Source organism: Ambystoma mexicanum, chromosome 6q (assembly GCF_040938575.1).
Source record: "Ambystoma mexicanum isolate Mex_15411 chromosome 6q, UKY_AmexF1_1, whole genome shotgun sequence".
In the NCBI taxonomy this organism is placed as follows: domain Eukaryota; kingdom Metazoa; phylum Chordata; class Amphibia; order Caudata; family Ambystomatidae; genus Ambystoma; species Ambystoma mexicanum.
In genome coordinates, this window is record NC_090937.1 from 1,123,045,274 (window position 1) to 1,123,070,256 (window position 24,983).

The window sequence follows — 24,983 nt, forward strand, 5'->3', positions numbered from 1 at the left end:
CCATGGCCAGGTCCCTGAGGGACTTTTCTCCCACATACCTCCAGCTCCCGATGCCACGCTACATGCACGCGACAATCTGAAAACTCACAAGCAGGGAGAGCGTCATGGTTCCTGACATGTGCAGTGGAGCCGGAGTGCCTCCATGTTGTGCCACATCACGTGGGAACATCAGTGCCCCCACCCAATCTTCTGGATCTATGGGGCCCACATCTATTTCCCACTTTCTTTGAGACTGGACAGATCTTGGGTTGCAAAATAGGTTATGGTCTATTTAAAATTTCTTTTTGAAGTCCGAGTGCAGGCACTCAGACGTCAGAAAGAAATGATTTCTTTCTGAACTCTCGGGTCCCCGCAGGACCTGGGGCCCTTGCCACACCAGTGCATCCCAGCACATATATGGATGAAACGCTAGTGGACATGCTAGGCTCTACCTTCTGGAACTCCCTGTCACTGCATGCTCCCCTTAGAGCAAGCAGATATTACAAAGATCCGGAGAGGGCTTTCAGCTCACCTGCTTCCACCTTGGCATACAGCGATGGTTTCTTCTGCTCACACCTCCTGCCAGTACTGATCTGTTTCCCTGCTCTTCTGCCTTGGTGTCCGGACATTTCATCGAAAAAAATTAGTCGACAGGACATTTGGTCGACGTAATTTCGTCGAAAACCAAATGGTTGAATTTTTTTTAAAATTTATATATATATTTTTTTTAGGTTGTAGTTTAGGGAAAAAAGGGTTTTTTAGAAAAAAAGGAGGTTGGGGGACTTAATTTATTTATTTTATTGAACCTTGGTTGCACTTTCTTTTATTTTAGTATCACCATACTAGTGTTTGGATTGCTCCTGTATCAGCTCACACATCTCATGAATAGTACAGCATTCTCTCTGCCCATGTTAACAAAAGAGGTGAAGGAGGTCTACCTGTTGCCCTCTGCAGGATTCTTCTTAATGATCAGGATCACTGCTGGTTTAGTAGTAGAACAAAGCAGATTAGGCACTTTAGCCACTACTCATCCCTGTACTCCTGCACGCAGGAGTAATTTTGTCACATGTGAGGCTGAGATGTCAGCTTCCTGCTCCCCTCTCTGACTCTGCAGGATGAAGTTCCCATTCTGGTTCAGAAGCAGGTCACTGGAATCTTCAGTTTGGCCTCCCTTCGCTCTTTGTTTCAAGCGGGACCACAGTTTCCTTCCGACATATGCCTCCAGCCTCTAACAGCATTTATTAGTCCCTCGTCTCTTTCCCTGCTGTGAAGGTGCCTTCCATGTCACTGGCCCCCCTCTGCCAGTCTGGCTTTCCTTTCAATGACTTGCCAACCAGATATTACCTCCCTGCTGCATTTCCTGCAAAGTTTGGCATTTTTCTGTTAGTTCTCTTTAAAGGTAGCTGCCTATTTTGCCATTAATATAATGGTCCTACAGCCCATCTTCGATGGCCTCAAAGGGCGTTTTCGTCCCTTTCTTATTGTTATGCGCCTTCGGCTTCCCTCAAGCCCTTAACTCGGGAGTGGCTGCCAACGTCCCTTGCAGCCTAAACACTTCATTATAGCATTGGCATGTTGGTAGGACTTAAGCAATGGGTCAGCAGAAGGCCATAGCCAATTGCTGAGTCCTGGCATTACCAAATTCCCATTTCCAGTGCTTTGCCTTTGTGCCTCACTCGGTTTATTAAATGTAGAGGCTTGTTCTCTGCGCCAGCACATCCCCTTACACTCCCCCTCTCACTCTGGAGCAGCACGTCTCACGTTTTGTCTATTTCTCTGTCTCCCTCAAACTCCCTAAAGCCAGCACTCTCTCTCAGCCCTTAAAACTCGGTAGGACAGTGCTTGAACTCAACGCTTTCTTGCTAGTTCCCAACCTTTATTTCCCAGTTTAATGCTATTACCAATAAAATACGTGTCACTTTTTTTTATCTTTTCGCTCTATGAAGGCGTTTTTTGTATGTCGCTTCTATGGGGTACAATACCTGCAATGCTCATCAGTGTATGCGTGTTGGGTTAACGCTCACTTCCTGTGTCTATAATTATATATCCCAGAACTGAGGTTACCCTTGCTGTCACAGGAGGGGCGGGGTGCCAAATCGTCTTGCGTGGGTGGGGTGACGCTGAGCGGGTAAGCACATTGACAGCAGATCATGGTACCCCACTAGACATAGTGCATATGAAGCCTGTGTTCAGTAGTCGCCCTACTTATTGCTGCATCCATTAAGCGTAGAGTCAGCAACGCCTCCAGAATATGTCAGACAAAAAAATACCCTTCAGCTGCTGGCGGAGATCATGTGATGATACTAGCGAAGTGGTTTTAGATCTGCGCCAACATGTGCCCATAGTCCACAACCTAGTGTGATCAGTGAACCCCGGATTCTTTGTATTTTTGGCCCCCACCTGTCTGCTGTTTCAGTCTGCTGAAGGTCCTACATTCATAAGTAGTCAGTTTATCTCTGCTGTTTGAACTGGGTTCTGTTGCACAGTCCCCGCTAAATCTCACCTTCGCTGCCTTAATGTTACCCTTGGAGCAGAGGAATGACCTGGACATAGCACGAGCGCAAAACTCTGAGCAATGAAAAGGCGGGGCCTTGGTCTGCGCATGGTTAGTCAATATGGCCTGTAGTTTCTCCTACTTTCAACAAATACATAGATTAATCAAATCTACATGTGTGTTGGAGGGAATCAATGTTGAATTCTTCAGATTTCTTCATGCCTGCACAGTCACTAGTCTGATTCAAATTGTTAGAAGTTCTTTTTTTTTTTTTAAATTAACGGCTAAAATAACTGTTCTGTCATAGGAACGCATAGAACATCCCTAACGTTCTCTGTGACATAAAACGGGCCTTCTATATTAAGCCACAGGTGGGAATTTGTGGTTTTCGGTTTGTACGGTTGTGCCGTTTTTCGCTCTTATATAAAAGTGTTTTATGCAGAGTGATTGCCCCTTTAGATTCAAAAGTGTTTGTCTCTTTGAGTATTTTGAATACACATACCACGTTTCATGTGCACGATCCCTTCCCTCCTGCTATTTATGTTGAGCTCTCTTCTGAACGGACCAGTATCTCCATCCTTTCAGATCCACCCCTCACCAGCCACTATGCCATTCCTTGAGATCCCCACCTAGCAGCAGGCATTCTATTGGGATGGCCTATTCCAGAAAGTGGCCATCCCATCACATTTGCCAGATGGCAGCAACCGGCTGGCACAGGGTTGGATCCCTGCGGTTCTGCAAGGTCAGAGCCGGGTTCAGTCAGTATGGTATTTGGTGCTGAACAAGATAACTGTCGGGCGCGAACAGCCAAAGGGCAGAAGCGTAGACCGGATAGGGCCTGAGCGGGCAAGCCTCAACCTAAATCTATGAATGCCCACTCAGCAGCACAGTTTGGGCATTTACAGATGTTAATGTCACTGCGGTGGGCACAACTACATTGGCTTAAGCCCCCACTTGTTGGACAATCATGGCTATGCCTCTGTCAAAGGGGGTCATTGCGTTCTCCATGAGCTGTAAGCGATCAGGATTTCTGGAAGACAATAGATTAGGCTTGCACACCTATGTCTTTATGAAATTTCAAGACAATATTAGTCAATGCTTTAGCAAACTCTCACAAATGAATGCATTCCAGACACCCACCCACCCATTTTTCATATTTGTTTTTTTACGTGCCAATGGTTTAAATAAACCTTTGCACTAGGAAACCACATATTAAAATACAAGCAAACAGTCAGGTACCAGGCTACACAGTAGCGTACCTTAATGGTTATATAGCAAATCAATATGGTTATTAAAATTCAATGTTAACAATCTGCTTGACGTTCGTGGTCCCAAAATTGGGTTGTGTAGAGAAGACATGATGTGTAGTCTGTATGGTTGCCCTGAGACTGAGACAGTACAGCATATCTTATCACATTGTGAAAGTTTAAATGGAAATCGGAGAAACTACTGTAGATCATTTGATAATATGATCAACTGTGATTAAATGATAAGCAAATGGGACATGCTAATGGACGGCAATAATATTCGTTTTATATACCATATGGTTAAGTTTTATATGCAATGTGTAGAAATTCTGGATGAATTATCACAAGGACTGTTTTAATTTATGATTGTTTTACTATATATTGGGGTGAATTTACATGGTTTTATAGTTTTAATATATGTCATGATGACTGTATATACAAAGCCTGTTTGGCTATAAGTATAGTAAATACAAGTAATTAAATACAAATGACATATTGTTATTAGCATTATAGATAAATAAAGCGTCCAAAGGATGCGGCAGGCCAAGGGGTGTAAAGTCAAGTATAATCATGTTGTCAGCGTAATCCAACCAGGGTATGTGCTTGTCCCCAATACACAGTGGAACATTTCGACATGCGCACAAGCTCAAGGGAGGTTCCCGAGAATGCCCCTCCTCACCCCCAGGAACATGATGGGAGGAAGAGGGATTCAAGACAAATCCCAAGTGCACCAATGGCTGACTTGCACGCAGAAAGGTATCCCCTCAACCAGCCATACAGACCGAATCCAGTACATGTCTTCATAGGTATAGGGGACAAAACGGAGATAGTGGACAGAAATACCTTAACGGATAGTCTCGATTAAGCACGAAGCAACCATTGTGCCGATGTCACTTGTGGCACCACAACATAGCAGCGTTAGTCACAAAGCGCACTCGCAGCCCTGCAGTACACAAACACACATTTGCATACACCAAGAACATGCTTACACATTTCTATAGCTGGAGGACGGATACATATACATACTGTCAAAGCTTTTATTATTTTTCTCATTAGCCAAATACAGTAACACAGAAACGCAAGGCAACAAGAGATCCAGAGTAAGCTTGCAGATACTTGGGGCAAATAACCCCATGGAACTACAGGAGTATGTATGGAACATGGTAGGACCATGCATGACCAGCTTATAGGTTACTTAGTATAACACAAACAGGTAGAAATCATATTATAAGTCTAAGGAAAATTACAGAAGTCCTCAAGCCACAGAACACAAGAAAAGAAGATCTAGCTCAGGCTGCACGGAGAGCAAAGCAGGCTCACGGCTAAGGTTGGAGATAAACAAATCGCATTCCAAACTCTAGACGACAAGGGCCCAGCTGCAGAAAAATTGAATAAATCCTCATAAGTGCAGACCCAAGAGCTTGATTGTGTGGTCTGTAAGCACGTGATGTGGCCGAGCCAAACAATAGGCATTCACTGGTGGTGGGAAAGCAAGCCGATCCCAGATGTCAAGACGGCAAGTGAAACAAGTGTTGCAAAGTAGGAGCGCTCTCTCATAGGCAAAGGTGGTATACTACCAGTTACAATTCATATAAAGTCATTTCACATCACCTTGAAGAGGTGCACAGAGAGTTGAGAACCGACTTGAGTTCCAGGCCTGGGCAGATTAGCTCTAGCCAATCATGACATAGAAAATCAGGGGTGGATGGCAAGAGGCAAGAACCAATCAAAGTCCACTACTCTGCAACAATGTAATGGATAGTTTCTTGGGGACGGGACAGGCCTGCCACCTGACATGCAAGGACCAGTAGACTAACCTCTATAGGGTACTTCCTTAAGGGATACAACTCACAGCACCAAATCTGCACCGGGGTTAGGTTTTTGGGGAAGGGCACATGTGATGACGTAATATCACTACAAAACTGGGGAGCACACATTGTAATGTTGAGATGTACTGGAGAATCTTGATTGTCTTGTATGATCCGTGTTAGTTTTTTAAATAAACCGCTGTTCCAATATACCAATATACCGTTGGCTGAGTCTGACATTTATTCTGCGGAAGGGTGTTGGGCCCTTCGGAGTCAGACGGCCCCCCAGACAACCTCTGGTATACCCAGGAACCATCCCAACAAAGCGTGGTCCGTGTACGTGACATATAGATTAGAGAGAAGGGGTGCTAAAACGCACCCCTGCTTAAACCATCGATTCATAGCGATAAGACTAGAAATCTGGCCTACTTGCTCCACTCCACCTACCACTGAGGTGTCAGTGTACAGAGACTTGATAACATACAATAAAAGTGGTTCAATTCCCCATTTTAAAAGTTACATGTGACACAGTCGAAGAATCTGGCATAATCAGCGTAGCATTAATATAAAGACCCCTATTCTGGTGCTCTATGGTATTGGCTATGATGCACTGAAGTGCTAATATATTGAAAGAAGTGCTGTTGCCACTCCTACAACCAGTCTGTAATTTACTCGTGTGTCCTCGTTCATCCACCCAAGCCTGGAGCTTCCAAAGAAGAAGAGTCCAACATGCCTAATAGCCGATCATTAGTTGGATCCAAAGAGTCGCCCTTCTTGAACATAGGGATGAGCACTGACTCGCGCCAACTCGTCGGGGGATGTTTCCATTTATTAGTATGTAATAAAAAAGAGAAAGTCAAGAGCAGCCCCCACAATACTGTGTCGTGCTTAAGCATGGCATTAGCCCGGCCGTCTGGCCCAGGGGCACGCAAGGCCTTACACTGATTTACATCCTCAAACCCAAAGCCCTGTGCAAAACATGCGTCATACCTAAAGTTGTCTGCGAGGGCATTGGCCACAGGTGCATCGTGATGGAGGCTTTTAATGTGACTCACCCAATGGGACTCGGGTAGGGGACTCCGCTCCACCAGGGAAGCTTCGCCTAAATGCTGCTGGTCATGACTCCAACATTTATTCTTATCGTTGCTTCGCAGTATGGAGAACACAAAGGGCCAATTGACGTTATTTAAATCATTGACTGCAAAGCCAGTTCTGCTTTCATGGTTCATATTATTGCCATTGTTCCTCAGCTGCTGTAGGAAAGAGGCCTGAAGAGGATACTTATACTTACCTGAAAAGTTGCAAAAGAAGATATGTTCTAGTCTCAGAAAGCGATTATATTAATAAGCTTGCTAGTTGGACATTTTTATAATTTTGTTTTTTTAATCAATGACTTTGAATACGAGCTAATAAGCACAGGATTTCACACTTAAGGGGTGGTATTACGTAACGTTTGTGGTTGACGATTCGCAAAGCACCAGCTGCAAACCTGTACAATGCTGTATCAAAACAATTAAACATAGAAAACAAGCACTACCAAAGCCAACAGTGTTGCTTTCTGTGTACACATGGGATAGCCATGTTCCATGCACTGCTGTAATGGTGCTTACTATCTGGCATTGAGATGGAAATAGCTGGAAATTGGTGTATCTGGGCATATGATATCAGTGCTTGAGAAATACATACCCATTACATATGCATTACATAAAAGCCAGCGCAGGCCAAGGGCATGGTGTTGAGCGTTACAGGTCTGCAGAGCATGCTGCTCGATCCACCTCCGCTACATGCTACACATCACAGCCATGTATGACTCTGATTCACATTAAAATTTGCTTGCCGAACTCTCTGTGCAAAGACCACGCAGGCCAAGGGCGCCGTGTTGACTGTCTCGGGTCCACAGAGCACGCTGCATGATCCATGTCTGCTTCGTGCTATGCATTGCATCGATATACATCTCGGCTTCGCCTTAAAACCTGCTTGCTGAACCCTCTGTGGCAAAGCGGTGGTGTTGAGCGTTGCAAGTCTAGAGAGCAGGCTGCTCGATCCTGGTCCGCTACGTGCTTTGCATCGACTTACGACTCCCCTTCACCTTAAAACCTGCTTTCCGAATCTACTGCAGCAAAGCCCTCGCAGGCCAGGCCGCGGTGGTGAGTGCTGCAGGTGTTAGGCGCTGTGCAATGGTGCTGCAGAACTCGACCACTACGTACTTCGCTTTCGCATCCTCAGCCGGTTCCCACCACCATGGACCTTCAACAACTACAGCCTGATCTGCGATTTGCAACAGCCCGTAATGTAAGAGCCACCTCGTCCCCCTCCACGCAAGTCCAGTCAGCCTCCAGGGATGCCCGTTACACTTGGTCCGCAGGTAAGCGCTTCAGCGCATTCACCCTCTCTGTACTATGCCGCTCCCCCATCGCACGCTTGGGCGACTCCCGGCATTCAGCCAATCAACCTGAAGCCTACGGCTCTGCCATCGCTACGCCCACTCCGATCCTCATGAGGAATAGGTTCCTAAGTCTGCGCACCAGGCCTATCTCGTGCCTCCCAAACTACGGTCTTAAGCCATTCCGTCCAACGCAGATACGCTGACAATGCCCCAATCATCCTGAACCTTCCACATCCACCATCGCTACACTCCCACCGATCCTTATGAGGAATACATTCCTCAGACTGAGCACAAAGCTCATCCCGCACGTCTCACAATACGCTCCTCAGCCATTCCACCCATCGCAAATGTGCGCACCCGCCAGACCAACCAAAAAGCCCATCAACTGCGCATTAATCAACACAAGATCAATCCAGCATCACGCATCAAATTTCAACAACCTTAACCTACTTGCCATAACCAAGACTTAGCTACACCCCGCTGCGGGCCCAGCCCTTTCCATCGCATTCCTCTGGCCCACGCCATCCTAAGATGTGACAGTTGCCCTAACAAAGGAGGTGGCGTTGCCTTCATTTTCAAAAACACCTACACCATCAGAGTCAAAAACACCAACACTAATTCTCTGGAGATGGAAAACAATCTGCTCCCTAAGGCCAGCTAAACTCCCTTTCTTCACTAGAACCTCTTGCATTACCCCAGTCTGTGGAATGTGAAAACAATCAGGCAGATGGTACATGTAAGGGGGGCCGCAGGGGCCTGTTTCAGCCAAACATAGGGCCACTTGTATCGTGTTTGCTATGCCATGTTAACCAACCAAACTTGATGAACTCGGACTGAATGGGCATGGGAGAAGAACGTTCCTATTGCTGAAATGCCAATGGTGTCCAGTCATTTGGTCGACTACAAACTGGTCGACTGCAATTTGGTCGACGTCATTTGGTCGAAAACCAAATGGTCGAATTTTCTTTTTTTTATTTATATATGTGTTTTGTGGGTTTTCGTGTTTAAAAAAAAAAAAAGAAAGAAAAAAAAGGGGGTTGGGGAAGGACCCCCCCCCCCCCAAAAAAAAGGGGTAAAAAAAAAAAAAAAAAAATTCGACCATTTGGTTTTCGACCAAATTGATTCGACCAGTTGTCCAGTCGACCAATTGTTTTCGACCAAATGACTGGCAACCATGCCAATCAATAGTCACTGGTAGTCCTCTGTAAACAGAGAGGTTTGAAGCGTTAGAGGTGTGTGTGTTTGGTGAAAGCGTGATTGACCTTAATGTAATTACTGCTGTATACAATGGTTTTATTTAAAATGAGGTTTTCTCTCCATTCCCTAATTTTTTTCGATCGCTGGTGGGTTTGGATTAGGTATATAGAAAGCAAAGGTGACTGAGTCGGTGAGAAGGGGTGCAGCAATCTTCCCCACATTGACGGGAAAAAATGGTACAAAAATTAGGCTAAAAGTAATTCGCCCAATAAAAGTCGAGGAAGCTTCCTGGATCCTTTTCAGTTTGGGATATTAGGTGGCCCTCTAGTGCCAGCCGAAACTATTCCATCAGACTAAAGATGGGAGAAATGGCATTTGAGGAGGGCCACAAAGCTTGTAGGTGTTGTTTGAGCTAGCTTTAAATAAGCCTTATCATGAAAACTGGCACTCAAGGTGCCTGCCAGTGTTTTTTCAAAGCAGTCTTTTGATAGTTAATGACTTAATTGGAGTTGTAAATGTGCTATTGGTGTAATGATATCTAAACCAGGTCTATTTCCAGCCACTCTAGAAGCACTATGCTTGTCCATCATTGAAGGCCTTTTAAAAACAATCATTGACAAAGCTAACAGTTTCAGCTTGTGTATAAATATTAGGCATTTGTCAGGCACTGCTATTATATTCCCAGGTACTCACACCATTTTGCACCTGCTACCATAGATTGGCAGTTAATGCCACTATAGCAGTGCCTGGCAAGTGCATTTCCCATACCTACACAGTTCTATGTTCATTCATCGCCAGTCTTTTTGCAATGCGCTTTTTCTGACATTTTTGCTCTTGAAAAAAATGAATTGAAATGTTTATATTTTTTGACGGGTTCTCTCTAACCCCTCTCACTTATTTATTTTACACTATTCCCGGCACGCCTATATTTTTTCCAATGAGTTTTTTCAGAGAAAAAAACATCAGGAAAAAACCACTGAAAAAAAGACTGGTGATGAATGAACGGTATAGGACCTACACAAAAGCCCAAACTGTTGCCATTGCCAATGCTCACTTACATTTGCAGTGACTCTACTTGGCTTAAGGAAATTTGCTGCAGCCGGCTGGTGTTTTGAGTAGAGGTTGGCTTCCTGAAAGGTGTCTGGTTCTTCCAGTCCTCCTCATGAAGCACAGCCGGCTAGATGGTGAGGGGTCATTCCTCCTGAAAGCAAGGCCAACTTGCCTGCACCAGCCCCACCATTAGATGTCATGGCTCTGCTCAATGCTTGCCCATTAATGATTTAGGATTGGGTGAATTTCCATCCAGAGGGTAAACTCGGAGGACTCTCCTCCGATGGTAGCCTCAGAAGAGGGGTGTAGGTGGTGCTACAGGTGGGCGGGGGTCAATCTCTGCCTTGCACCCCTTCTTCCTCCAGTCACAGCAACAGATGGGCTGGTGTGCATACGCTAGCTCTAGTCTTCTCTGGGAAGTTTCAGCAACGTGACCTAAAAGCTCATCTTTGCATCCTCTGATCTTTGCCCTCCACAGGGAATGGGACTGGTCCCTATTGCATTGTACCTTAGAAGTAAAGACCATGTAGAGTGCCTTGCACTTTTTATTTATTTATTTATTACATTTATGTAACGCCCAGATCCGGGGGTATCAGAGTGTTGGAAGTGACAATTGGCAAGTAGGGTCACACGGGTTTAGACATATTTGTTGAATAACCAGGTTTTTAACTGGTTTTTGAAGGTTGTGTAGGACTTCTCAAAGGCGGAGTTCCAAAGGGTGGGCAATGTGACACAGAAACAGAGGCCACCTGCTGTCTTCTTGCATAGAGTGGTACTGGATGCTGATCGTAGTGAGCGCACATTTTGTTTCGTGGTGATGATGATGTTGAGGTATTCAGGGGCATCTTTGTGCAATAGTCGGGGATTTAAAGCCACGGTTTTCAGACTCCAAAGGTGAACATCAGGAAAAAAGGAGCGCTGCCCAGTCTATCTGCTCCACGTTCATTCAAATTATATTTTTCAGGCAATCCTTTTTTCTAGCCACAACCAATGCATGCATACTTTTTGTAATGTAGTTATATCCCCCAAAAGACCTTTGGAGAAATACATTAATATGTTTCAAATACATGTCAAAGTACATTGAATGCAATCTGCAATTCTGAAAATGTCAAATGTTCAAGCCCAGCAGTCTTATGCTTTGCTACCTCTGTGAACTGTGCCCCTGAGCACGTGCACTAGACACCCCTTCTTGTTCGGGGAGCCTGGCATTCTGAAATGAAATCGCTCGGGTTTTAAAGGCTGCCACCCTCTTAAAATAGGGCTACCCCCACCCTCCTCTTAAAATATGGATGTCCTCTATAATTACCAAGGGCCACTGTAGTCTCATGGTAAATTATTTGATGATGTTCTGCTATTTCTTCCTGTGAGATATTGTGAGGAATCCGATCATCCGCACGGTGGTTGTGCGCTCGCCTGGGCTTTTTTGAAATTTTAAATGAAATTGAATGATGGTTGGTTAACCTCTGGAAAATGTGTGGGGCTAACCTGCACACATTTTCCTATGCTCACGGGCGACATATAGAGCCGTGTACTCTCATGAGTGAAATGAGAATCTAATTGTGGCACACTTTACTAGCCCCACCGCCAGCTTCTGCTAGTTCACCTAGTTTCATTGTAGGAGTGTGTTTTGCATCCATTTTTTGATTTGTCAATTCCCAAGTGTGTTTTTAATGGTATTATAAACTACTAAGATTTAATTTTGTACTGAAACAATGGTGAGCTCAGATTGAGAATGATTTGAATGGTGACAGAGGAATGCAAGGCCATAGTGAGAACAAAGTGTCTCTTGTACGTGCTGTGTTTTGGTGAGATTAAACCCGGTAGAGGGAGACATTGGTCCAGGGCCCCAATCAGGTCTGTGGCTCAGTGGACTAATGATTCCACTACAGGAAACTATGTTTGACCTCATGGTCACAGGTTCAAATCCCAGGCAGGTCCACTCAGCCCTTCCTCCTTCCGAGGTTGATAAAATGAATACCATTAAGTTGGGTAACAATAAACATCTGTTATCAGCGCCAAGATGCCCCTTCGGGGGGGTGAGCATGCGCTTTACAAATGCACCTGTTATGTTATGTTTAGGATCCAGTATCCAGACATGTCTTGCGGTACTGCCAGTCTCATGCTTGCTCGAAGCTAGCTGCTTCCCCTCCAGCCTTACACTCCATACAGAGCTGGAGAGGTGTAACCAATGCACTACAGTAATGTGCAAACTTGGAATAGTTCTAAAAACGTTTTGTTTCTTCTCTATGGTTTATCCATCTAGAAAGGAAATGCCTACTACGGAAGAACAATATTGCTTTTTACGTATGTCGATAGATCTACTTATTTTGGCTCTTCTTTATTAGTGTACGAACAGACGATGAATTGGCACATATACTTTTTCTGGAGTCCCTCTAATTCCCTCGCTCCCTTACTTCCACTCCTTCCTAATTTCATCCTCCCACTTACCTTTACCCAGAGTAATTCACTGTCAAGTAATCTCTAGGTGTGACCACAGTAATCTGCAAAAGCATGTGCACGAAATAAAAAGGAAGATAATCGCACGAAGGTGCCCATTGTTAACTAGACTGATGCATTTAAGCAAAGTAAGTGAGGATCAAGCTGAGCAGCTCAGACCTGCAGATATTGGCGCACAGCTATTGGCCCACTGGGAGTGGCTGCTGGCTGGTGTCCTGCCTTATTTATGCTCCCCAAAGTGTTTTACTTCTATGCCGTTCACTGTTCACTTCTAAATCTCCTACCACTTTGTGCTACACACAAACACCCTAACTCATGGCAGCTTCTGCCTGTCAACAGCACTTAGCATTAATGGAGCTACACCAAAGCTCATATCTACAGCTCCTTCACCCACCAATGCACTCTAGTGGCTAAAGGCACTGTGATTTATCAACCCTTTGGCACATCTCTGCAAATAAAAACACATATCAAAGTATCAACTTCAAAACCATAAAACCAGACCGGCCCTCAGGACCTGGGCCCTTTTTGGTGTGTACTCAACACCTCAGCTTTTGCACCCAACTCCCTCTCTATCCTAACAACCAGGGCTTTAAGTGGTATGGGGCCACCAGGGGCTGAGCCCCGGCAGGCTCTGAATTCTCATTTTGAGGCGGGTCCTGCCGGGGCTCCCTAATCTTCCCTTGCAGCCCCGGCCACTACATAACACACATTCTTTTTTTTTTTTTCTTTTTTTTTAAGGCTTCAGAAAAAAATGCCTTTCATCCATAATGGCGGCGCAGCACCTGTGAAACATCCCTTCAAGCTAGAGGTGCCTGTGGGCTGGCACCACCATTATGGAGAGAAAGGTAAGGCCGCTGGAAGCAGAGGCCTTGTTTTCTAAATCCTGAAGCTGCCACGCATTTGTAGGAGTTTGTAGGAGTTTGTCTCATCGCCCAGCGGCCTCACCCTTTCAGCCTTAATGGTGACACTGCCCCTCCCAGCTGGCCTGAAAAGGCCTGGCACTGTCCCCTGCCAGGCAAGCCTATAGAAAATAAATGTAGAGATCAGCACCCTCTACCCACCGGTACCGGTACAAAAGGCTTCCTGGTCCGGGTGTGCCTGCAGCTCATTGAGCCGGGCATCAAGGGGTGTGGCCTAATGGGCCAGCAGTTGAGTCCCCCTCCCCCATTAGGATCAGCCCTGGCTCATTTTGCAGTGCCACTTAAGGCACTGCTAACAACCCCTGTCCCCCTCTTTTCATACAGTGCCCCAAGCAACAAGACCCCCAATATGGCAGAGGTGCACAACGCATGATCATTGTACATTACCTTAAATGTATCAATGGGGCAGAGTGAACATGATTATCGCTTTACCTAGAACTGGCAACACTAAAAGATTAAGGGCAGCCTTTTTAGAGAACCTTCCTAATTATAGCTGAGATTTTGTTGAATTGCTTTCTAAAGTAACGTGTTCCTCATTTTCCAGTAGGCTCTGTAGCATACTTTTTGTCAAGCCTATTGGGGAGACAAGCTGTCTACGCATTTTTGCAGATTATTTAAAATCTATTTATTACCTGGTCTGCTGGAAACTGTGATAATTCAGATTCCCTAACTATGGTTTTTAATGGTTTCACAGGCGTCTGCATGGACATCACAAACAGCCATTGTCAAGTATTGCCGTACAACCACACCGCGCGAGTTTCAGTCCTGTCCATGTTCAGAAGCATGGAAATGGAAAAGTTCCTCAAGTTCTTCAGCTATCTCAACCGCCTGAGCTGCTATCAACACATCATGATGTTCGGCTGCAGCCTGGCTCTGCCAAAGTGCCTCAGCGACGGCGATGACAGGTATTTGGAAAGCAAAATCATGCAGTGATGGCAACCAGTTATGGCAATGTACTATTGTGAATGTCTAATCGCAGCAAAACACTCCTGTGCTGAACATATGACCTTTCTCCTGCAAATGGTGGCCCATGGCTGTCAGCCCCTCTGCCCCTGCCAAATACAACTAACTGAAGCAGCTTTCCATGAAACTCCTCTAGCTCCAGGGAAACCACGCTCATCATTAAACCTGAGGCTTTCTCCTTGTTTGCACAATGCGATCTGCCGTGACTTCGGGGAAAGGTCAAATGCATCTTGGAATGAAAAGTTAATCATACACTAACCACATTTATTTTGAATTTTTCATTACAGGGCCTGCGGTAGTGGCCCTGCAGTTATGCTTAAATTGCTCAACTCGTAGGAAGAGCACTTTTTGGACGGCTTATAACTTTGCTCCCCCTGGACGAATCCTTACCATACTTTTCAAAAAAACTATATGACCCTCTCTGAATTTTGTTGACATGTCTGGTGAGGTTTCATCAATGGGGGTCAAAGTTGGAGGGGGGGTCACATTTTTTTTTCTTAGACGCAATGGAAAAAAGATTTTTGCTCACATCTACAGCCCAAACCACTGGATGAATTTTCAACAAATTTGCAGCAGGAGCGGCGGCTTGGCCCCGAAAGCATGCTTTTGTAAATTTGGTGTAAATCCATCCAGTAGTTTTTTAAAAAATGGGCCAAAAGTAGGTTAAATAAATGAGTGATATGTGGGTTCGGTCCGCGGGCTCACTTCCCTGTTCGGTCTGTGGACATGCCTCCGATTGGTTCAGAAGGTGACGTGAGGCTTGTGGACATTGAGTGCGCCCGCTGATTGGATGGTGAAAATAATTGAAATGCGTCAGATTTTTGGGAACGCCCGCCATGGTGGATTTGCGGACATCTACCGGTGTCCGCGAACATAGCAGTAAAAACCTATTGGAAAAACACAACATTGCACTTGTCAAACTCATCAGACAATCTCTGAGGAGGTGGGGGGTGATGAGGATGGAATGGGATATGGCTGTAAGAAGCCAAAAACTGGTGTTTTTCATCCCCGAAGTCCGTGAACAGTCTGGATGTTCGGGTACAGTCCTGTGATGTTCGCAAAAACTTCAGATGTTTGGGAACATCTATGCCTATTTCTGTGTTACAGGGTTGGTGAAAAGCAGTTTCTGGGTGACTTCTAGCTTTGGCGCCACTCAATGAAACTGCATGACATCTTGGAATTTTATTCTAGTCCTGATTCTGAATGGTTTTGGAAAGTGTAGCGCTGTTTTGTCAAGGGGGAACAAGATTAGAGGGGAGGGCCAACATATTTTAAAGGCTTATAAATGTGGTGCCATTTGACGAATCTGCACAAATGTTTGCGTAGCGATTTTAAATCTAGATATAAATGTTTTCGCACAGTTTGGAGTAATTCTGTCAAGAGGGGGCAAAATTATAGGGCGATCCCAAAATATCGTAAAGGCTTACAAATGTGGTGCTATTTGACGAATGCACACAAGTTTGCAAAAAGATTTTAGATCTAGATATACATGTATTTGTCAAGTTTGGTGTGATTTTTGTCAAGAGGGGGCAAAATTAGAGGGTGTATTAGCATTTTTAGATGGCTTATAACTTTGTTGCCGTTTGACGAAGGTGGACAAACGTTTTCAGAACGATTATAGACCCATGTTTGTGTAAAGTCTGAATGGATTTTGTCAAGTGGCAGCTAAGTTATGACTATTGTATGTACATAAATGTTGACACTTTTGAAAAAATAAAACCTGGACAAATTTCCAACAAACTTGTGTAAGGAACATTGGCAAGGACCTTAAAGCATGATTTTGCAAATGTGGCTGTGTTTTATTTTTTGTCAAGTGTCATGATGTAGGTATAAAAAATAGTGCTATAACTTTGGAGAATGAGGTATAGCCTGTGGCCATGGGCAGTGGCCAAATTGTGCGAGTCATGGCATAAGGTCATGACCCGGACAATCTGGCTACTGGCCATGACCACGAGGGACGACAAATGGGGTAAAAGGGGCCATGTCCACCTGGGACCGGCTATGTGGTAAAGTTATTTGAAAGTAGGATAGGTTTGAAAGAGGATAAAATGTGCTTGTGGTAATATGGTCATAGGGTTCTCTCTTTGCCTACTGCAGGCTGCCGTGGAAAGGGAAGAGGGGATCTGTATGGTTGGCGTGCCTTTCCATGGTGGCCATCTTGGACAAGGATTTTCCTTCCTACAGTGTGACGCCGTTTTGAACGGGGATGAGCGACACATTATTACCATTAGCATAACACAAAATGCTAATGGAAATATTGGAAAATCTTATTGATTACTGAGAAATGTAAAGCAGATGGAGTCTCTAAGATTTTTTTTAGTTCTATTTTTTAACTGTGAAAGGTGGTTCCTAAAGGAACCTTTTATTGTTGTTTTTTGATGTTTTTTTTACTTCTAAATTAGAGGGTAGAGTTTCTCATGCTCCTTGATTACAGCTTTAAAAGCACTTTGAAATTGCTTCCCCCTGCAGAGTGATGTGTTGCAGTATATGCAGAGGACTAGTCTTTGAAAGATATCAATTGAAAGGATCAACGGCCTCTTTTATTGCTTGCAAGGTAGCTGCTGGGATTTTGTGTCCCACAGAAATAGGCTGTGTGGTTACAGTATTGATTAACGAAGATGAGGTGGAGGAAGAAAGCCTACTACTTGCTAAGAAAGGAACAACCTTTCTGAGAGCATTGCAGTGGTTGGATTTGGTCTGGCGGCGCATGGAGGTGGTCCGGTAGGAGTACTGTCCAGGTAGTCAGTGACTGATTACTGAGTTGCACTCTGTGCATTTCACTTTGGTAGCTTTAGCCTTTGGTACATTCCCAACAGTGGTAAAGAACTGCCCCACCCATGATTCTTTCTGGGTGCTATAGGTAGGCACTTCCTCTACCTCATCTTCTTGGTCCTCTTCACTGACTTTAGAAGTACTGTGCTTTTTTGTGTAGGTCCTCCAGCTGGTGGTGCTGGTGGCTCTTGGGCAAGAGGGATGGCAATAGCTGTGATGTCATCTTTAATATCCTGGGTGTTAGTCTTAGCAGTGCACGGTGGTGGCGAGATTTTATTTTGTTGCTTAGCGTACCATAACTGGCAAATTTCTGAGGTTTTTTTGGTTTTAATTGTAACCATAATGTCCCTTTAACAAAGCTTCTTCAGTGAATATTAATCCTATTTAATCGTTAAATAGTTAATCATAAACTAACCAAATCTGGGCACTAATGCTCGACTAGGATCATGCAAAAATGTGACATTTATAAGCATTTTCCATGAACGTGACATTGATCTCAAATCGAGGAAATAAGTCTTTGGTCATCGCAGGAGACCCATGGCAGAGAGTAAAAAAGGCAGAAGGAAAACATTGTGACCTTTTCCCCATCGTCCTTTTGTAACTATGTGCCATCTTTATCCCGTTATCCTTACTGTGCCTAGTCTACATGCAGTCTGCGCATACAACATCCTTCCCCGTCTCTCAACCACATGGAAGGACTTCATGGTTAAATCATAGCTAGAACATAGGCATGCAAATGGGTCGAGTACCTTCCTTAAGGTACCAAGCCTTAGAAGAGCAATGGGGTGCGGAAAGGGGTACCATCGGACATGTTTACTCCATAAGAACCTTCACAGTCAGTAGGTTTGGCTGTGTGTCTTTATGTGCATTGCAGTGAAGTTTTGTGTGTCTAATACAGTGCTAGGAGTGGTGTGTGTGCAGTGAAGTCCTGGGGGTGGTGTCTCTGTGTGTTTGCAGTGTTGAGAGTGGTGTGTGTGTTTAGTGCAGTGCTGAGGCTGCTGTTAATGTGTGTGTGTGTGTGTGTGTGTGTGTGTAGTGCTGGAAATGGTGTGTGAACTTCTGGTGGTGTTTGTAGTGTGCTGTGCAGGGTAAGGTTGTGTGTGTGCACAGCAGTACAGAGCAGGATGTGCAGGGCAGTGTTCAATTGGTTTGTGTGTATGTGTTTGTGCAGCGCTGAGGCAGAGTGTAAGTGTAGTGCTAGAGTGGTACCTGTGCAGTGTAATGACGAGTCTTCCATGCTGGAGATAGTCTTTGGGTTGTTGTGTGTGAAAAAGCATATTTGGGCATATGATGGTAATTGTTGGCAAATGGTCAATGCCTGCACACGTATTGTGTACACGGTTGGCTTTGCCGGTGCTTGTTTTTTTTATGTGCTCTGTATGATTTCTGCTGCTGGTTTTCTGACCTACCTCTATGGTATGCAGGTTTGTTCTGATGCTTCTATTATTTCCTGACTTGTGAGAGGTCGTGCCATGATAAGCACCGTGGCAGGGCGTCGTCTCTTTCCAAACCAGGAAGCAGCCTCCGATGTCTGTGGAGCCATTCAATTTCTTCTTTGAGCGACACATCACACCGCACTGAAAGTTCCATACATGCCTGGGCAGTGTAACGTTTGTGTGTTTAATCTAAATACACCGGCATGCTGCATGTGGACAGCATTGCCCTGAAAATACAAAGCTAGAAGTGGCCATCAATGCTCTCCCTTTACTGTGCTCTCTGAAAAAGAAGCTGCAAGCATGTACAAGCCAGCCTCAGGGCAAAGGGCACATGCAAAGAAGTCCCCATGAACACACGAACATGTATTGTCCTGCTCCATATGTGTCAAATTCTGCTGCAAAAAAATCCAGTGGGGAAAACCGCATAAGCTCCATGAACATGCCAATTGCTCTATTTATTTGGTTATTGATTTTCTCCAAGTAATATGTCTATTTAATGCATCTTGTTTGTTAATAGGTTACAAAATAGAAAAACTCAAATTAAACAAAACATATATGTTTTTGACATGTTTCCTTATTTAGAAAGACAAGCAATGTGAAGGTGTTTTGCCTTACATTTAAAATCCATTCTGGTAATAGAGGAGGACACAGAACAGTCTAAAAACGCCAAAGGGGCATTCTAAGAAGGCGATCAACATTCGGGGGGCTGAGTTGATTCGCAGCCCTAAGGCAAGCTGCTTTATTTCAACATTCAGTTGCAATAAAGCAAGCATGTATTTTGGATCTGTGGGCCTGATGCCTGGAGTTCCCCTTGCACTGAGCGTAGTTTCAAAGTACATTTTATTTGATTGACACTGTGGAGCTTTCCGACCGTCTACATTTGACAATGGTCTAACCCATCTAGTTCCGTTTTTCTTTGTGTAGTGCGGGGCTGGCATTGCCTTATGCAGTGCAAGCCATGGAATGTTAGTTGGTGATGCAACTCTGGGTTGCTTCAGGGTTCCACAGAGGACAGTTGGGGATTCAGGGTGGGAGCTATGACTGGAAGGTGGCCTCTACCTATGTTCTTCCCATCCCTCTAGACTGGCACCCTGAAACCACAATAAAGCTCATGTACATGCTGGATCATATATGATCCCTGCGTCCTGTCTGCCATTCCTGGGTCAAGACATTACAGTTTTCTAGTAATTGCTGATTTACTTTTATAATCCAAAAGGCAAAGTACCTGTCCCAGAGTGAAAGAAACAGGCCTGGAGGGGCCTCTGGAAAAAACAAACGCATGCCTTTTCAAAAAAGTGCATCTGTTCCATACTGTATAATTGAAGAGTTCCCTTACACTAAACGACGTCCCAAAACACACATTCCTTTTGATTGCCCTAGTAGATAAAATGCAAATGACTGCCTCACACTAATGAAGATCCCCTAATGTAAAAACCATACACTTTGAATGGATTCCTTGGGAATCCCTATTAGAAATAACCAGAAAGGTTGCATGATTTATTTTGTAAAAGATTTGGAATAGCTCTCCTGTCTGCCTGATGCTAAATAGCAAATAAGTAAATCTTCTGGGCACATGGAATACTGTTCCTTGACAGAAACCTCTTCCCTCAGTTGAATGGCAGGATGCGAGGGGGCGGAGGGATCAGAGGTGATAGGAGTCTTCATGTAATCAGGGTGTGCCTGACAGTGCCATTTTAGAGTCGGGCAAAGCCTGGCTGGATGAATGCTCTGTGAAGTTAACCATGTAACGGCCTACTGCTGTATCCTTACACTAGGATTATTTTGGCCACAGGTCACTTTGGCAAACTTTCTGCCAAAACTAAGAATAAAACAGACCAATGTGCACTTTAAAACACTATTTCATCGGGTGCATTGGCTAATATTCCATGGGATGTATGTTCTGTTGACAGTACATCCTGATATAAGCCACTAATTCAGTATTACCACCATTTCAAAAGAACAATGATTGATTGGCAACAGACAATTCAGCTACGCAACCATGGGAAAAATGTGGCCTAACTGGAGAAACAGTGCTCCTGTACATGCTGTATCTGCAGCAGTAATCAGGGCCATGATAAATCATGTTCCGGGGGAAAAACACTGGAACATATGATGGGCCAAGAAATGACCATGCCTGGCCCAAAACTATTTACGTGCCTTTAAATTAAATCAGTAGCCAAAACACATTTCCAAAGGAAATAATGAAGGGACCTGCAGGAGCTGGGTTACATTTTCTAACAATTCCAGTAATCAATTATTGGGAGAACAATACAAGGGTCAAAAGACAAGCAATCCACAGAAAATTCCCCTAAAAAATCGGCCAGCAGACTTTTTTTCCACTGAGGACAAGCCTGAGGGCTTTATGAAGCCAGTGTTCAGGAAGAAGGCCCGATTCTGGGATCTCCAGTCTTGTTGAGCACCGAGAGAAGAATATACATGCGGTGAACATGTAAGAACTCCCCATGACCAATCACGCCTACATTCAATCTATCCCACTCCACCCAAAGCAATCCAGAAGTCTCCCCACGCTTGTCCTTCCCACTGCTCATCCTGACTGGATTAATTGGCCGTCGATCCTACTCCTATGACCATGGTCCTCATTGGGAAGTGACCCAGTGCAGCGCCATCTGAAGGCATATTAGCCAATCGGATTTTTAAAATCTACAGAATCAAATATTCTGCCTTTCTAAGTGCTGTTAAACCCCCACCCATCATAATGTTGCAGGATATGGCTCGATACCTGAGCCCCTCAATACATATGTGGATTTTTAGCTTCAGTCTATAGTTATCCACGTTACATATGTTTTAAGGATTCCAGATATGTTATAAACGTAGAGGATACATGACGTGTTGGCCCTGCTAATGAAATACTCATGGCACTTCATATTGAGACACTGTATAGTAATATTTGTCAAGATTAAGCAATTTACTGCATCAGTCCTCAGGATGCCCCGACCTCATTTATCATGTAATGCATGTCTGTGTCCCTTTAGCAGAATATTGCTGCAGACAAAGGAGATGGCAATGGGTCTCCTCTCGGCACCTGTCTGACTAATCTCTTCATGTCAGAATACTGTATGAAGATGCTCACATGTTATCAATGTTGCATCAGAAAATGTAGAACTCTCGAAAGACTACATGATGACTTGCTGCTAATTTGTAAAAGAAGCATTTATACTCTCACATTGTTTGGAGTATAGTTAATTTGAAGAGTCTTGGATCCCAGACATTGTAGGGGACGTACAGCATTTACAAAAATATTCACACTTGCCACTACTTCTATGCTATCGTTAAAATGAGATTTTAGATGTCCCCTCGTTAATAGTTATACTGTGTTTTGAGAATTTGTGTTGTAGTGCGAGCTAAGATTTCATTTGTAGTGTTATGGAGTTTGTTTGTGTTGGGGAAATACTACCTTTGGACAGAGTGTTCTTACCTCTACATTGGCATCATCAACCTTTGAACACTGCACTTGCTTATCTTTGGATTTTGTTTTTCCTCAGCATTTGGTGCTGCCAACATTTGTTGACTTCCTTTTCTTTAGGTAATACCTCAACTGTTTTTTTTTTTAACACGTTCACATGAAATTGATGTTTTCCCTTTAAATTCCAAATATAATTTGTGTGGTTATTGTGTCTTTGGTGTGCATATGGATTTTGAGTGCATATTGGGTACATTCTGCCATTAGACATACCACTCCTGCCTTATGCACATAGGATGCGTTTTTGCATCTGTCATTCACAAATGCATGTGTGTGACAAGGCCCCCTGCTGAGATTCAGGGGTGACTAGTGGAGTGAATCTAAAGCCCTCCCTACGGGTAAAGCCAAGTGAGACTTCACCAGGAGAGACACCCCCCTTGGGGACAAGGACTCCCGTTTCCAAGAGAACCTGCCAGAAGACTATCCTTAAGACTTCCTGATGAAAAAAATCTGTGAAGAAAAGGCCAATATGTGTTATCGCCAACCTACAATAGAAAACCTCCTGAATAACTCCCATTTCACTGAGACGAAGAATGGGACGTATGGCAGAGATGATAATCCACTAGAGAAAGAGATAAGGAACAGATCCTTATGCAGGGGAAGCCCCATGGCTACATAAATCCGAAACATGGAGTAGCCTGGGGAAATGGAAACACAGCCCATGATCTTCAAATGCAAAAACACACCCTGGCCACAGAGAGCAGCAGCAGAAATGAGACATGCAACGAAGGAAGAAGAAACGGATGAGAGAAAAGGAGATGGGTGAATGAGAGAAAATGAAGCTGATCCTCACAAAGCGAGAAACCCAGTGATGTTAACTATTCAAACTGAAGGTAATGGGGATAACTGGGAGTGAGAGATACAAATTATTGGAATGCTCATACTCCTCACAGTCAAGAGAACAATAGCCTAACAAGAGTGACCGAGAATCATTATTGTAATGCCTTATGCTCATCACAGTCCCGAGAGAGAAAACCTAACTAGAGTGAATGGGACTCATTATTGTAATTATTCATGCTCATCACAGTCCCGAGAGAGTAAACGTAACTAGAGTGAATGGGACTCATTATTGTAATTATTCATGCTCATCACAGTCCCGAGAGAGAAAACCTAACTAGAGTGAATGAGAATCATTATCAGAATGTTCACACTCGTCAGTCAAGAGAGAGAGAATATAACAAAAGTAAATGAGAATCATTTTTGGAGTCCTACTACTTGTCTTAAAAAGAGGAGTATTGTAACATCAATATCACGAGACGAGAAAGAAAGTTATTTGGGTAAGGTCCCAATATATGATAAATCCTAAGAAGGGCTAAGAGAATTAAAAGAACAGGCCAGAACAGAGAAACCGGAGAACAAGTGGGACTTTGTAGAAATAGACCCAGAGATGGAGAAAAGGAGAAACAGACTATGAACTGATCTATGACCCAGAAGCTTCTGAGCTAAGCATATTAAGGAAGAAGAGAAAGATCACTCCTTGCAGTAAAATAAAAGAGAAGAAGCAAGAGCCCAAAACTTTAAAAAGGGATCTGTATGAATTGATAAAAGTGATCACTAAATAATAGCTAACGATCTTCTATTGAAAGTGGCTGAGAGACAAGTCATTAGACCTCAGGAGAAGGGAACCATTCTCATGACTTTGAGTTGTTAAAATAGTGGAAGGGTTCAATAGGTTAGAGTTGGACGGAGGAACGGTTTCATTTATAGACATTCACTGACGGCTGATGAGCACCGTAGCTAGTTTTGTTAGGTGGGGGTGCCTTGTAAAATAGGGAAATATGGGCGTTATTCCTATTCTTTAATAAACAACTTTGTAGAATGTATATTCAGCATCTGTGTCCTTCTTCTGAACTCACACAAAAGGAAAAATGTGTTTCAATGGGAGAGCTTATAACTGTGGTAGCAAGAGTGCATGTGTATTCATTGGTAGTGGGTCAAGACAATGTTGTTCTAGGAAAGTGAGAATAACACCCAACCATGAGACCAGATACCTTTCTATGAGGGCTGCTTCTAGTACTTTGATGGGCTGGTGCCAGAATTAGTCAGCAAATGGTTGTGTAATGGACTAGAGATATTCTTGAGTATGCCCTTGAAGTGTATAGATGTCTTTATGTGGCGAGTGAGAATAAGGACACAGACACTCTGAGGCGATGTTTCACAAGATTTTATTAGAGTAAAATTATAAGGCCTAACTTTCCCTATCACTATGAGTGGTCCCTGCCTATGTTACTAGCTAAGGTGCTAGTCAGTCATTCGTGAATGTCCAAAGGGACAAGTCCGCTGTTCAAAACTGACCTAACTGACCCTACCACCATGAAAACTAACTTAGGTCAGGGGAATGACTCCCTTATCTTGAGGGTACTTCTGGTACCAGTCTGTAGGATTCTTTATTAATACATAATCCTCAAATAGGGCACTCCATTGGCTATCCATAGAGGACAGAATACATTTTAAGACCATGATGGTAGTTCATAGATGTTTATTTGGGCAGGCCCCTGACTACCTTGAAAAAAAAGGATACTACAGCACGTACACAGGCGATCACTAAGATCAGAGGCAAAGGGACAGATCACATGCCCTGTCTACAAACAGGCGAGTGGCAAGGCCCGCGCTTTACCTATAAAAGCAGCCCAAATATTGAACGGTCTACCCATGCAGCTAAGATAGGAATCAAACTACACCGCTTTCAAAAAAACTTTGAAAACACATTTATTTAGGTGAAGGCTTTTGACCTAGTAAATCTGCTTAGACACTAAGCAGATTTACTAGGTCAAAAGCCTTATATAAAACAGG

The 24,983-nt window shown here is 44.0% G+C and overlaps 1 protein-coding gene across 4 annotated transcripts in view; it reads left to right on the forward strand.

The window, feature by feature from the left end:
* Window positions 1-24,983, forward strand: part of CORIN (corin, serine peptidase) — a 1,135,185-nt gene that overhangs the window by 379,976 nt on the left and 730,226 nt on the right. For all 4 annotated transcript variants that reach the window (XM_069631711.1, XM_069631714.1, XM_069631713.1 and 1 more), the window contains one exon: window positions 14,233-14,443. In XM_069631711.1, coding sequence (XP_069487812.1) covers window positions 14,233-14,443 — 211 coding nt within the window. The remainder of the gene's footprint in view (window positions 1-14,232; window positions 14,444-24,983) is intronic.